Below are 14,224 nucleotides of genomic sequence, written 5' to 3' on the forward strand. Positions count from 1 at the left end.
ATTTGACAAGACAGGCACTGTAAAGAAGGACTACACATGCCTCGGGGATGCATTTCAGGCACTGGGAAATCTTCGCTGAGTTGTTAAAATTAAACAAACGTCACAAGATAGTTGTGAAACATCAGACACACACGATCAGTTCAAACAACACTCTGTGGCTACATGAGCTAAACAGATCCAAGTGTGATTTTGAGTTACTTCCATTTTATGCTACTTTATAGCATATGAAAGTATCCTACATTTCACTCCACTACATTTATTTCACTTCTTTTCAGAGTATCTTGAGATACAAGACACAAAATATATTATTAGTTTATAAAATGTGATGCTTTGTTATCGATTAAAGAACTTCCCAACGCTTTATGAAGCTTTTAGAATTAGCTACTCCTTTTTCAAACCACAGAATTTAAGAACCACTTAAATAATATTGATCCAATAAAATAATAATGTAACAATGGCAGGGGGTTTAGCATTCTGAGTACGTTTATATTTGAAACTTTAAGTACATTCTGCTAATACTTCTGCAGTTTTACTTCAGTAAAACTTTGACTGCAGGACTTTTACTTGCATGTGAGTATTTTTCTAGTGTGGAAAAGGGTCAAAATACTTTTTCCACTAATGTCTTCATAATTACCCACAGATGTACACATTTACATAAATGTGTAGGGTAAATAGGGCAATGTCAGGACATAGGCATGCAGAAATGTTCAGTCCCATTACAGTCGACAAGGATACAACTACCTGCTACCTGTTTCATCCCCTCTCTGTGCAATATTGTACAGAGAGGTATTCTCATGGGATATTGTGTAGCCTCAGGACTGCTTTGTTGTCATAACACAAATTTAGTGATAATATTAATTTAGCAGTGTGCGTCATTTAACTGCATTAATTGTAAAACTATATTTTGACACACGGCCCTAAGATTGGATAATGTGGCAGGACCAACCTTCAGACCCTAAACACAGCAACAATGAATCAAATCTCACAGTCAACCTGGGTCTTTTGATTAATATTACATCAAATATCAACATATGCCACCCCAAAATTATTTGTTATTTGGTTTAATATCAGTCTATTACTGTAAAAGATGTTACATTACAGAATGTCAAATAGCGTTCATTGGTGACAACATTTTATATCTTTTCAATGCAATTTATCCTGGTGTTATCCCGGCTTGAAGACTACACTTTAACCTCGTTAGTGTATGGAAGAGCATGTACTGGATATTTTGATATTTATGACTTGCTCTGTGTTCTTAGACAAGTCTAATACTTCTCTTCTATGATACTCATGAATCATTGTACACACTCAAAGAAGTATGTGCAGTATACTTTTGGAGCTCACCGTTTACAGCATCAAATTGTGAATTATTTACTGGTGAATCACACTCAACCACGAGAGCATTACAGTGTGACTAATCCATAAATATTAAAAGAGTCAATAGAGCTTTTCTTGTTCTCTTACGCTCTGGTATGTTGACAGCAAACAAAAGTGCTGAACACAATGTGGTTTTAATTTCAAAACCCGTGGCTTCAGAAACAGCCTAATGGAAATTAAACATTGTCATCATGTGGATTAATCAAAGAAATACATAGACTGCCAAAATGCTCACTTAAATGAGCTTAAGCACCAATTATGGCATTAAGAGAACATATCGAATGAGTGTTTCTTCTTATACACAACTAACCAGACGTTGCTCAAACAAATTTGCTCCCAGGTTAAAAGGGAGTAATCATTTACCCAGAAACGTATCTGAAAGCGTTAGGACAAGCATGTGACTCAGAAGTCAGCCAGGTCAAGCACAGCAGCCAGTCAGCTGACAAGCGCAGAGAAAATGATGAAACACACCAGGACTGCAGGCAGTGAAGCATAAAGGACCGTTTATTGTACCCAGTACAGATTATCATAAACTCAGCAGTGTAAGAAACACGTTGTGAGGGGAGGGTACCGAAGCCTATACAAGTGCAGACAATCCCCATGCCTGGGGTGGATCCCATGATATAATGTGTGTCTTCATTGTGGCCTTTGCTGGAACTCTGGCCTTTAAACACACCCATACACACACAAACACACTCACTGACACACTTTACAGGCAAGATAACATCTTCTCAGCCATTCTCCAACCCAATACAGAGGCCTCTTAAAGAAACAGTCTGCAGTAGTAGCATCGTAAGGATTGAGATTGTTTTTTTGTTGTTTTTTTTAAAAAGGGACATGTCTAATAGAGGCAGAACTATACAGCTTATACATTAAATCAAAACAAATGCAGCCTTATAGCAAAAATATATACTTTATATATGTTTGTCTTTGCCCCCATTCAGAAACACAGATAATGAACATTAACAAAATGCAGAGAATATCACAAATATCTTCTTTGTCCAAAGACAGTAAAGCGATATGTTAGTGGACACAGTCTTGACTTGACACCATGCAAAGAGAAGCAGAAGTCTTCTGTTGACAACTTGTGATTGGCAGAGAGGTGTCCAAAAGAAGGTATCAAAAAGTCACCCTTCGTTTTTTTTTTTGTTTTGTTTTTTGCATGCAATGTCCTGATGCTCCTGCCATACTGGTGCATCAGAGGAACTAGTACACTGCCAAGGAAATATTAAGCACCTGGACAGAAATACAAAAAAAAATGAGCAATGTGACAATTTATCATACATAACAACTTCTTAGGCTTTTATGAGTTATCAACGCCTCTGGGAAAATATGTACGTGTTATGAATCCCTTTTGAAATGGAGGAGATGGAGTGCTAATCATCTCTGAACTTGAGCAATAAAAAGGACCCAGCAGTGATGGACAGACATGAGAGGAGTGTACTGTATAGACTGTGGGCTCCTACCACGGGGTGCAGTCTCTAAAGGGAAGCAGATACAATCTCTTACACGGGCAGAACGATTAAAGAACGTAACATATACACGAGAGAGCAGCCCAACCAACTAACCTGAAATACAGCAACGCCCCAGAAACCTGAGAGTTCTGGGTCTCTAAAGTTTCAACAAAATTGTAGAAGAACAGCTGGCATATTTAAAAAAAAAAAGGTGTAGTCCTATCTACAAAAAACAAACTGATTTGTGGGTTTAAAATATGTTGTGTTTAGTTTTTTGTCAATCCGTTTTTGCAAATTAAAGCCCTTTTACGGATCTTGTAGTTCAGATGTGGTGACATGAAAATGGGGGAAGGGAACCCAAAAAGGCAACTAAAGAATAGTGCTGCATTTAGAATATCTCATTTGATTTTGAAGGATTTACTCTGTTGGTTATTCAATTGTTTAAGAAAAGCAGATTGTCACAAAATCAGAAATGTAACAACTCTTGCAGTCTTGTACAAAGGGGCATCTGTCAGTTCTTTTTAAAGTCGGCAGCGTGGGGCCTTCCTTCGTTTTGGTCTCCTCAGCAACAGCAGTCCCTTGCCTTACTTTAGGAAGCTTGTAAGGTGGGCAGAGAAACCAAGTCCAGCTCACACTCACTGGTTTCACAACCCCGTTCTCTCTCTCTCTTTCTCTCACTCTCTATGAGGTCGCAGTAGACGAGCTGTCGCAGGTTTTTCCCCTCATTCATTCTTAGCCTGGGAGCTTACAGAGTTTTATGAAGGTTTTCCAGGGAGCAGAAGAGGGAACCATGAAGGAGCAGAGCGCGAGGCTTTCCTTCCAAGCAGCTCAGTAGTTCCAGCTCTGGATTATAAGAGTGGGTGTCAAGAGACTTTGGGAGTGTTTGCGTGTACATGTATGTTGTGTGTCAGGACCCCCCCTGCTTGTTAGTAGCCATAGCCGTCTGGGAAGGGCAGGCCTGCCACACACTGCTCGCCGGCATCCAGCAGGTATGGCGCAGTTTCGTCATAGTGGGTGAGGGGCACAGTGTCCTCGTCCAGCCCTGGCAGGCTGTCCGGGTCGACCTTCAGGTTGGGCCTCTGGTTGTCGGGGAAGGCCATGGAGAAGAGAGCCTCGGGATCACACACAAACTTGTACACATACCTCTCCCCAGCCACCTGAGAAACAAAAGAAAATACATATTTAACTCACATATGAAACTGATAAATACTTCTTGTGTATTTTTAATGCATACATAGCATCGCATTTGTAAATGTCTAATTTCCTGGGGAAATTCAGCCCTGACTGATTCACCCATACATAATTTTTTCGTAGAAGAAGAGATGTAGCCTAGCAGGCTAATATTCACTGTGACTGATAAGTCTACATTTGCGAACCCCCCCCATGTCTGTAATCAAATATCACTATCTAGAATATTTTAGCCCCCGTGCAGCACAAAGTTGCTGAGGGAAGATGGTGAAGGAAGAGACAAGAAAAGAGTGAACGTGCCTTTACCTTCTGCATGATGCCCTTCTCGTAGTAGTAACGCAGTGAGCGGCTCAGTTTGTCGTAGTTCATGGCTGGTCTGTTCTTCTGGATGCCCCAGCGACGAGCCACCTGAAGCAAAGTAAGACACACACACAAAGAATTGCTATTAGCTATAGAGAACTGATGTAGTTTATTAGATCAACATGATAACAGACTTGAAGTAGGAGGTGAAGAACTAGACAGAAGATAAGTCCAGTGCAGTGGGGACTGACCTCCTCAGGCTCAATGAGCTTGAATTCCATGCCACGACCAGTCCAAGCTATGAAGTGGCCATTGGCCGGATCATCCAGTAAAGTGACCAGGAACTGCCAGAGCTGCAGGGAGCCACGGCGTTGGTAGGGAGGTCCGTCACGATACACAGAGGGTTCTTGTTTTACTTTCCCTGGTAGTGGAAGAAGAGGGAAATAGAAGAGAGTATAGAGAAATAAAAAGAGGCAGAAGGGGGAAGAAAAAGAAAAGTCAGTCAGCACTGTCCTCCACCATTGCCACAGTGTGGTGAGACATTCCTGCCAGATGGTGACTGTGAAGTGGACTTGCTGCACATTATGCACCATGAGCAGTCAGAACTGGACAGAAAATGCCCACAGTATCGCACTTTATGGGCATACAATATCTAGGTTTTATATTTACAATTTCCTTTATTGTTTTATCAGTCTCACCTTCTAATCTTTCAGGGACCACACAGGTATCATCAAAGTACAGCTGAGGATCTCTGTCAAAGGAGAAGCCTGAAATGGAAAATAGAAAGAAATGCAACCTTACTAGGATGAAGGTGTAATAGCAGATAGAGCGTGGGACATGAAGGCCAGTGAGCAAACCAGAGATCCAAACTGCATGCAAAGCAATATAGTTGGGCCGCTTCCCAAGAGTGGAAGCTTGTATTGTGCGGAGCGTCTGCCAGCTGCTGATGCTCCACACAAAACTGTATGTGTGGAGCAGCTACACAGGACTCATTCATAGATTCACTTCCCCTTGGGCTGTCATTTCAGTGCTGCTGACTGCTATACCAGCCATCCCTAATGCTGAAGTTTCAGCAGCTCGATAAGTCTCGAGGCTCAGGGTCACAGAGATTGCACCTAACTAATGAAATACTTCAAACATCTGAGACATAAAAAGACAAAAGCAGACAATAAACTGAACTTACTTTCATGGTTATTTTGGTAGAAGCTTCCCGCTCTCCCAAACGATGACTGACAGTTAGGCACTTCTGTAAACAAAGAAGATGGGTGTTTAATTTTAGACCAGAAACATCCTCACTGTCATATCAAATGTGCAGCTGGCAGATATATTTGGATCCCTGTGTACAAAGATACATGGTTTCGATATTTATCTGCAGTGTGTTTGGTTTGTTTTATTTTATGTTTATGGAGAAGATATTCAGTCAAAGCTATGTTGATAAATATACAGTACAGCTATTAAAAAGGCCAAAACACATGGTGGCTGCTTTCTGGTCAAGTTCATCAGCAGCTTCAACAGCTGGGCTGAAAAACACACACACACACACACACACACACACACACAGTAGTGGACTCAAGCCCAGATCAGAGTACTCTGCACTGCACACTACATCCCCTCGCATGTCCACCAAGCCTGTAAATTAGATTAGCACCATGGCTCCTGTTTTAAATCTCAATGACAATCAAGTTACGCCAGTCCTCCCCCCTGAGGGGTCAAGGCCTGTCTTCCGTTCACAGTGTCTCTGCGATGCGTACCAACCATCTCCTTCTCCACCCACACCCATTATTCTGTTTCCTGTCTACTGATAAGACAACCAGAGATGAATCTTGTTCAAGTGTTTCCTTAAGTCTGTCTCTTCTTGTCCTCACTTAAAGAGTCTGCAGGAAGTAATTGTTATAGTTAAGTCTTATCATTATATAGAGGAAGCGAAAAGAGGGAATAAAAAGTTAAAAACTTGTACGTCAAATGCTTATAATACATGGATTCAAATTGTGGCTTTAAATCTAAATGGTTTTGTCACTGTTTGTAGACCACCAATGGGAGGTAACAATGCGTCTCCCATCCATGTAGAGATGCTAGGCCTCTGTGACGTAGGTATTTAAAGGCCATAAGAAGCTAAGAGGATTTGTCATTACATCACTGCCCAGCCAGCCGGTCACCCACCAGGCAGAAAAGGAATGAGAGTATATGAGAGTGAGTGAGCAAAAGAAGTTTCAGGAAAAGAGGATGTTAATGCAACTGAGCGGGGACAACAGCTGGGTGTGTGGGCGTTGGGATCAAACAATGCACCAGTTGCTCTGGCTTGTTTGATTTAAACCATGTGAGTAAACAGCATCTCTGCCATGGCTATTTGACAAGGCTTTTTGGAGAAGAGAGGGGAGGAAAGGCACCATTTGTCCCCTTGTGTATTCTGTAAAGATGAGAATTTCCAGGCTCTTACAATCAACTTGCTGTGCTGCAGGTCACTAAGTCCTGAGGGCACTGGCCTAGATCTATTCCAGGTAGGCTCAGAGAAGAGGTTCTCTGCACCTGGCTGGACGACCCATTTACTTTGTGCCCTTGGAGGCTTAGGCTGAGCTAATAGACCCACTTACTTTCCTTGCATGACTCTGGAGGAATGATGCAGATTAGGCTTTGAGAAAGTAGATGTGTGTGAAATGAGCACCTGTGCCCAGGACTCTGCTGCATGCTAAAACTCACAGTCATGCGTTAGTGCCCAGAACAAACATGGCCAGGCACATTCCTCACCCTCCGCCTGCTCTACTTGCACACAGCCCTAGACAATTATTGTCAAACAGCTAGCCATGGACTTTCTCGCTGAGCAAGTGCAGAAAGCTCGGGATTCCTAGAGAGGTAATCGACTCTTCTGAACATTTTGTAAACAACTACCCTTTCACTCACCAGAATCAAAGCAGAAGTCACGAGGCTCCTGTTTGATGGCCATAGGGTGGAAAGCAGCCTGACGTGGAGGTCCCGGAGGTGGACCAGGGGGGCCCATAGTGGGGACGCCCTGCTCAGTGTATCGTGGGTCGATGAGCTCTTGCTTGAAACCCTGGGTAGGCACAGCTACCAATGGCTCTGACATCTGCCGGTGGTACGGTGGCCGGCTATCGCGTGGCAGATTGTTGTTGTTGTTGTTGCTGCTGCTGCTGCTGCTGCTGGGAGCCTGGGGCAAGAAATGGGGGCGCCCTTGACTCTCTGATGGGGGAAAAGGTAGACATGGCTCTGACATCTGCCTCTGGAACCTAAAGATGGAGGGGAAAGTCTCTTTTCAGAAACACTGCTTGCAAAGACACTGAGCAAGTCTCATACCCGGATAGAGATGAAACTGAGTGCTCACCTGTGCTCAGGTGTGAAGTTGTTGGCATCCTGGCTGACGGGTGCGCAGGGCACGGCAAAGGGTGGGCTGTGGCTGTGGAGTGCTTGCTGGCTGGGAGAGCCTGCGCTTGCTGTTACAGGCTGCTGCACGTGCACTGGACGCTGCCCTGGGATAGGAGTGGCTACATGCGGGTGAGGAGGGGGGGTCTGCTCACTCAGTGGGTGCGTTCCTGGTGTGCTGGTGGGGCCACAAGGAGAGACTGGTGTCGAGGGGGGAGTTAATGGCTTGAACGCAGGAGTGGGCTTCCTGTCACAGGCACTGTGGATGAAGAGATGGGGCACACACATTCAGACAACCCTTTAATCTGAGAGGGATAATCAATACACTTTCCAGCAGCTGCTGGCATGCGCTTGGTAGACTTCTACAAATGTAATTACACACCACATACCTGTAGCTGTAAAGGCACTTCTCTCCGTAGGGCATGGGACTCCTGTCCTGGCGGCAGGGAGAAAGCTCTTTGGAGGGAGTCAGCTCTCGTTTGATCTTGGCTGGTGGCGGGCCATGAAACATCACTAGATAGGAGGAGACATTCAGAGAAACAACACAATTGAGTGCACTGGATAAACTCTAGATCACCTAATTGAAGCCATAAACAGAAGTGCAGCAGTTATCTTAACCACATTTGGAAGTGATGGATAAATGGATGTATGGACAACATCTCTGTATTCCCTCGAATGACAGAGCCACTTAGCAGCAATTTATCATCTGCCCTAATGACGGTCGACTCTGGGCTCTGAAAACAAGCATCTATCCACCACTGCTAGGTAGCATGATACTAACTGCAGTAAACACACAAAAGCCATCAAACTTCTCATCTGATTCCCATTAGAGCAGGCCAATGCCAATACCCATGAATCAGTGTGGCTGTAATCTAATGGCGTTGAATGATTTTCTTCTCCCGTGCTGTAACCATTAGACACTAGCTGCAGCTCTCTTCGTATCGGCTGCAGTTTCCGGGGCGCCACATAATAGCCAGGCAGAAACTAGATCCCTGGGTACAGAGGAGCGCGAGCCAAATAAATCACCCATGGTGCTGATGGACCTAAGCAGAGCTCACAATGGGCACGTGAGCTCCCCTCGTGTGCACTGTGAAACCTAATGGCTCGAGTGAGACTCCTCACACAGAGAAAAGTAAATAATGGGGAGAGAGGGTGGATTAACAAACAAGCACCCAACATGCAAACTCCTCTCCTGTACCATCTCACTGAGAGGGCTTCTCCACCTCAGAGCAAAATGATACATAGTTCAGGCCTGGGTCATTGAAAGGGTGGTTCACACCATGTGATGTTCTACTTACTGTAGCTCATATCAGAAAATCGGGTTTTGGTGAATAGGCAACTTGTGAGAGAATTGCCTGCAGCCTAGCAACAGAAGCAAACTGCAAAACTCACTTCTCTGTATCACACACACACACACTACAAGGTCAAGGACTACACCACAACAGTACTTTACAGTGAGCTGACTACATAAGGTAAACACCAACTTATGCACCCAACCTTGGATGGGGTCCCTCTATAAAAATACATACATGTCAATGCATCAACCTCAGTAATATGTTACAGCACTACACGCTGGTGGTCAGTTTGCAGCGCGATGTGCCACATTAACCATGATTTAAAAGGCAGCTCTGACAAAGACAGGCAGCAACCACACCCTGTCTCCACCTCCTACGCATCAGACAAAAACATAAACTCAGAAAGACAGAGGGGAGGGGGGAGATCATAAAATGCTCCATTGGGCATAATTCAAATATATCCCTGGGTTGCAGCCTAAAGGCTATGTGCAGAGACAAACAGGAGCTTGTATGGAGTAGTTTAGGGGATGGGGTGCTGACAGTTTTGGGGACACGAGCTGAGTGAAACAGGCAGCTCTGAAGCTGCCCTATCCACTGGAATCTAGCCCACTTCAGCAGCAGGGCCTGAGTGCGGGAAAGTGTGAAATCAGATTAGGAGCTTGGCTCATGTGATGCCCCATGCCAATCGGCTGATTAAACTCAAAATGGAGGAGAGGGAGGGGGAGAGCAGCCTTTCCCCAGAGCTGTGTTTTGAAGACGAAGAATGGTGTTTGCCCTCGGCAGGATGAAGACATTTTTATAAAAGAGTGGTGACTTGGACATCCGGTCAGGGACAAATAGAATAAGAGCCATTTCCTCATAGCATAAAAGAAGCCTGTGCAAATTTTGGGGTGAAAATTTCTGACGCAGTGCTGCTAAAACATTTCTTGATTTTCAGCCTCAATTGCCACAGCCATTTAAATCTCTGGCCAAATCAGGCAAGAACCAAGCTGGGCTAAAACATGCTAATCACGACTGGGTTTGACTGATACCAAATTGGTTCAGGAGACTCACAATCATCAGAAATTAATAAAAAAAAATCAGGTACTCACAGCTATCCGACTGGAAATCTGGGACAAATTGTTCGTCATCAGGCACCTGGGCTGTAAAGATACAGGAGAATGTCGCACATGTGAGAAAAACACATTCCTCTTTTGACCGCTGTATATCCAACAACCTAACACTGACACTGTTAAGCGCCCATGAAAGTGTGCACAAAGAAAAAAAAATTACAACAGAAATTAATACGCATTTTAAAAAGAGTAACAACGTAATCCAACAGAAAAAGGAAAGTGAGCAACTGCCACAAAAACTACTTTTAGAGAAGACAAAGGGGGTCTTGGTCAGCACTTTCTCATGAACAGGACTTTGCTCTTCTTGCTCTAATTGCGAACACAAAAATAGCAGTATTTCACATTCCCATCGAGTTACTCTTTAATCTTAAAACTTGCCCAATTTCATCCTGTTCACCATTTGGAAACACCGGACTAAGAGATTAGAGATGTTTCCACTACAGTACAAAACGCACTCTCCGGTGGCTGGTTGTAGTGAAAGTATATCACAAATCTAACTTAATTCTGCTAAAATGATTTTGCAGTGTTTAATAGCTACAGGACTTTCTAGGTCCAGTGGCAGAGCAGTGGAACGCGTAGGCACAGACTTTCACTAAATAAAACAATTGTAAAAGTCAATATAGATCTCACCTTCAGCAATCCAGATCTCTTGAAGCTGACTGAGGTCTTGGAAGAGTTCTGGAAATCAAAACGATATTGAGCATTAATTGCAAAACAATGACTATGTTTGCATATGTTGTTGTGGCATCTAAGACACGCATTTGCAATGTTACCTTCTGTGTCCTGGGCGAGCTCCGTGTCGACAAACTTCCTTTTCCTGTCGCTCAGAGGCCTGTTGTGAGATGCTTCCTCCACGTGAGACTTGTGCTGTTGAGAAAGAGAAGATGAAGAAACTTCAGACCATCACTTCCATCCCAGATGCACAATGGAGATGGGACATAAAGTGTACAATAAATGTACGGCAACCACAAGGAGGACCATCCATAATGTGGAGCCATGGGTTAAAAGTGTGAGGATGTGATCCGTGACGCTGGCATGTGTCCACTTACACTGGGTGGGACCATAAATGGGACTTGCTGGTCATAGAATCCGTCCATGTTATCTAGGTGATTGGGGGCACCAATGTTGGGGGGGAGGGGAGGTGTTCGCTTTAAAGCGACGGCGCCTGCGTCACTTTGTGGGGTCACTGGAAAACACATGATTGGAAGTGAAAACATGCAGCAGGGATCACAAAACTGCTCAGATATGCATTTCAAACAAGAAACATCCTCTTTTGCAATATAAATGTATTTTAGTTATAATACAGGTGGACAAAATAACAGTTAGACCTTACTGTTAAATGCAATAGTATACTTAAAATCAGAGTTTGAGTGTGTTAAAAGTGTTACTGTGTCACTTCTTTTGTCTTGAGGTGATTAATTATATAGTAAAGCATCTACGCAGCGGCCCAACTTGGTCCTCTGTATCACATTCTGATGCTGCAACAAGGCCACCATCTCCTTGCAGCCCTTTATTTTACCAACAAACAGCTCTTTGAACCGCTCCATGCCGAGTGAGAGGACGCAGCACAACATAAACACACACAGTCAGTATGGAAAACACGTAATACTGTTATATAAGCAGCCACACTCACTGGCCATCTGCAGGAACTACTCTCCAGTATAATCAGCTTGGTGAACTTGAGTAAAAGACTTGGAAAGGCGAATCTCTCTGGTCTGTGGCGTGCACTACAACGCAAAGCCTCCAAACAAGATAGAAAAAAGGGCCAGTCATAGATCTGATTAGTGTCTTATAGCGGCTTGAACCTATTCTTGGGTGACAATACCGGTGTAACAATTAGCAGAACCCAAACTCCCTGCTCCCCCTGTGTACAATACAATAAAGTTAGAAACACTAGCTCCCTTTAAACGACAGTAAAACAAAGCCACTGCCCTCTGCTCTCACATCTCTCTCAGCAGAGTGATATGACTCACTCCTCAATCTCCTGTTAATGGATGACGAACACAGGATCGCTGCTGGGCAATAATTACAAGCGCAGAGCACAGATACCACTCATAACACCGGGACTCACTTTACATACCTTCATACAGGAACATGCTCTTATAGTGCGTCAACCAACAATTTTATGGACTCTACTCTAACATGATATTCATATGGTAGTAGTTAAAATAAAGAAGTCAGTCAGTGAGAATGTATCTGCAAGATGAAGAGGATTTAAATGTCTGTTTTTTTATTTAAATATGGGGTAAAAAGTTAGTTTATTATTTAAAAAAAAAAACACCTACAGCATTGATCTACTGAAAGAGAAGAAAACTACAATGCCCAATGAGATGCCCAAAGGCGCTAAAAACAAAGTTTACCACAACAGCTTCACAGCCATCGGGGTATTTAAAAAAAGTAAACAGTCAAACTCGGAAACTGCGCAATTAGGACCAACTTTTATCACTACTGGAACTTGCTAATTTTCAGTACAACTTTTGCGCTTCAGCCGAGGATAGGGGGCCGCCGCTGGGGGGACGAAAATCACCCGACACCCCCTACCGTACCCCTACCATCCCACCCCCGCCACTCCTCCTCCCCGCCCTTCCCCCCACCCATTCCCTCCCTTGTTTTTCTCAATGAAGTGAAACTCGACCCGTGAGGAAACAGTGGGAGAGAAAAAAATCGCCCGGCCATTCATAAAATCACAAACAGTCGTCTGACCGCGCTGATTAAGCCAAAGACAATATCCACGCAGATAAGCCACGGACCAAACATAACACACGCTGGGCTTCCACGGACATACAGCGTCTATTTTATGCAGAAAGGAGCAGATATAAAATGGTTGCCAAAGTAAATATCTTTAAATAAGATGGCGTTGCGCTCGTTTGTAGGTCTAAAAGAGCGTTAGAACAAATATCTAGCCATAAGAGGGCTTCAAAAAGCAAGTTCTCACCGGAATAAATATTGCAGCTTACCTTGTTGTATGTATATAGGTCCTCTATATCCGAAATAATGCGGTAGAAATATCCACAAATAAAAAAACAATGTGTCGATATTCGTATGGTCGTCTGCGCACGGACAAACTGATGTGCCTCCTTCGACTCACAAAACTTGACTGAGCTTTTCGTTAATGGTCCGGTTGGTTTTCCCCTGGGCTCGAGCGGCACGCAGAGACGCAAGCTGATTGGTTGATCGACCCTGTCAGTCAAGCAAGAAGCCAATGGCGTCCCCGGAGCTAATGAATTATGCATGAAGTTTGGTTTGGCCAATCACAGCGCAGCTGTGGCCTATTTTTATGAATGGCTGGATTTCATTCACATTTTTTTCAACCATCAATGCCAAGATGCGTTTGTTAAAGGGCCAGCTGCGGTGGAAATATACTAAAGATCGAAACCCGAGGCTGACGCCAGTGTCACCCTGGCTTTTTCCCTGGACTCTAATGATAGATTATTTCACTGTAAGAGCAACTGTATTTGATGAACTGTGGCTGTTAGCTTTAACACGCTGTAACTACTTCATTGAACATATTATCAAACTCTTGTGTTTAAAGTTAACTTTAACACTGTAGTAATGCAACAGATTCGTGTTCCAGGAGGATTAATGGGGATAATAAAAAAGTAAATTTATTTCAATTAAATGATAGAAATGAATAGATTGTAGGAAATACATAAAATCAAATACCTCAAATCACAAATGTTACATAGCACCTGCATCTAAAATACTGCTGCATGCATTAGGCTACTTGCATTGTTTTAATACAAAAACCTGCTTATCTTTATTTATAAACAAATAATTAACTTGCAACACCCTTTACACTGGGAGACAATATGAACCATGAGGTTAGTCAGTCTGTCCATGAATCCAAGTCACCCTAAATGCAAGACCCAACCCACTAGAAAAGCTTGACCAGGCACCATAAATAAAGTCCATCCATCATCAACCGCTTATCCTGCATACAGGGTCGCAGGGGGGCTGGAGCCAATCCCAGCTGACTTTGGGCGAAAGGCAGGGTACACCCAGGTCGCCAGTCCATCACAGGGCCACACAACCACACCTAAGGACAATTTCGGAGACACCAATTAACCTAGCCTGCATGTCTTTGGATGGTGGGAGGAAGCCGGAGCACCCGGAGAGAACCCAC

At 43.7% G+C, this 14,224-nt stretch overlaps 1 protein-coding gene across 2 annotated transcripts; it reads right to left on the reverse strand.

The window, feature by feature from the left end:
• Positions 1 to 1,863: 1,863 nt before the first annotated feature.
• etv5a (ETS variant transcription factor 5a) lies at positions 1,864 to 13,204 on the reverse strand. 2 transcript variants are annotated; one of them, XM_038721326.1, is made up of 13 exons: positions 13,059 to 13,204; positions 11,151 to 11,287; positions 10,875 to 10,968; positions 10,732 to 10,779; positions 10,081 to 10,131; positions 8,084 to 8,207; positions 7,657 to 7,953; positions 7,218 to 7,561; positions 5,503 to 5,565; positions 5,018 to 5,086; positions 4,571 to 4,740; positions 4,326 to 4,427; positions 1,864 to 3,988 (listed from the first exon to the last, which is right to left on the reverse strand). In XM_038721326.1, exons 2-13 carry the CDS (start codon positions 11,196 to 11,198, stop codon positions 3,758 to 3,760), a joined length of 1,641 nt encoding a protein of 546 aa, XP_038577254.1. In that variant the 5' UTR covers positions 11,199 to 11,287; positions 13,059 to 13,204; the 3' UTR covers positions 1,864 to 3,757. The 2 variants fall into 2 exon arrangements, with proteins under 2 accessions (XP_038577254.1, XP_038577253.1); XM_038721325.1 differs by having other exon boundaries at positions 4,320 to 4,427.
• Between the last annotated feature and the right edge of the window lie 1,020 nt (positions 13,205 to 14,224).

Source organism: Micropterus salmoides, unplaced genomic scaffold (genome assembly GCF_014851395.1).
Source record: "Micropterus salmoides isolate LMB-PRFRI ecotype aquatic unplaced genomic scaffold, ASM1485139v1 Ms_hic_scaffold_15, whole genome shotgun sequence".
Classification (NCBI taxonomy): Eukaryota; Metazoa; Chordata; class Actinopteri; order Centrarchiformes; family Centrarchidae; genus Micropterus; species Micropterus salmoides.

Coding starts and splice junctions, on each gene's coding strand:
- etv5a (XM_038721325.1), bottom strand. CDS start 11,198: ATGGACGGATTCTATGACCAGCAAGTCCCATTTATGGTCCCACCCAGT. Junction 10,969..11,150: donor CATTTATGGTCCCACCCAGT/GTAAGTGGACAC, acceptor CTTTCTCAACAG/CACAAGTCTCACGTGGAGGA. Junction 10,132..10,731: donor AGAGATCTGGATTGCTGAAG/GTGAGATCTATA, acceptor GTATCTTTACAG/CCCAGGTGCCTGATGACGAA.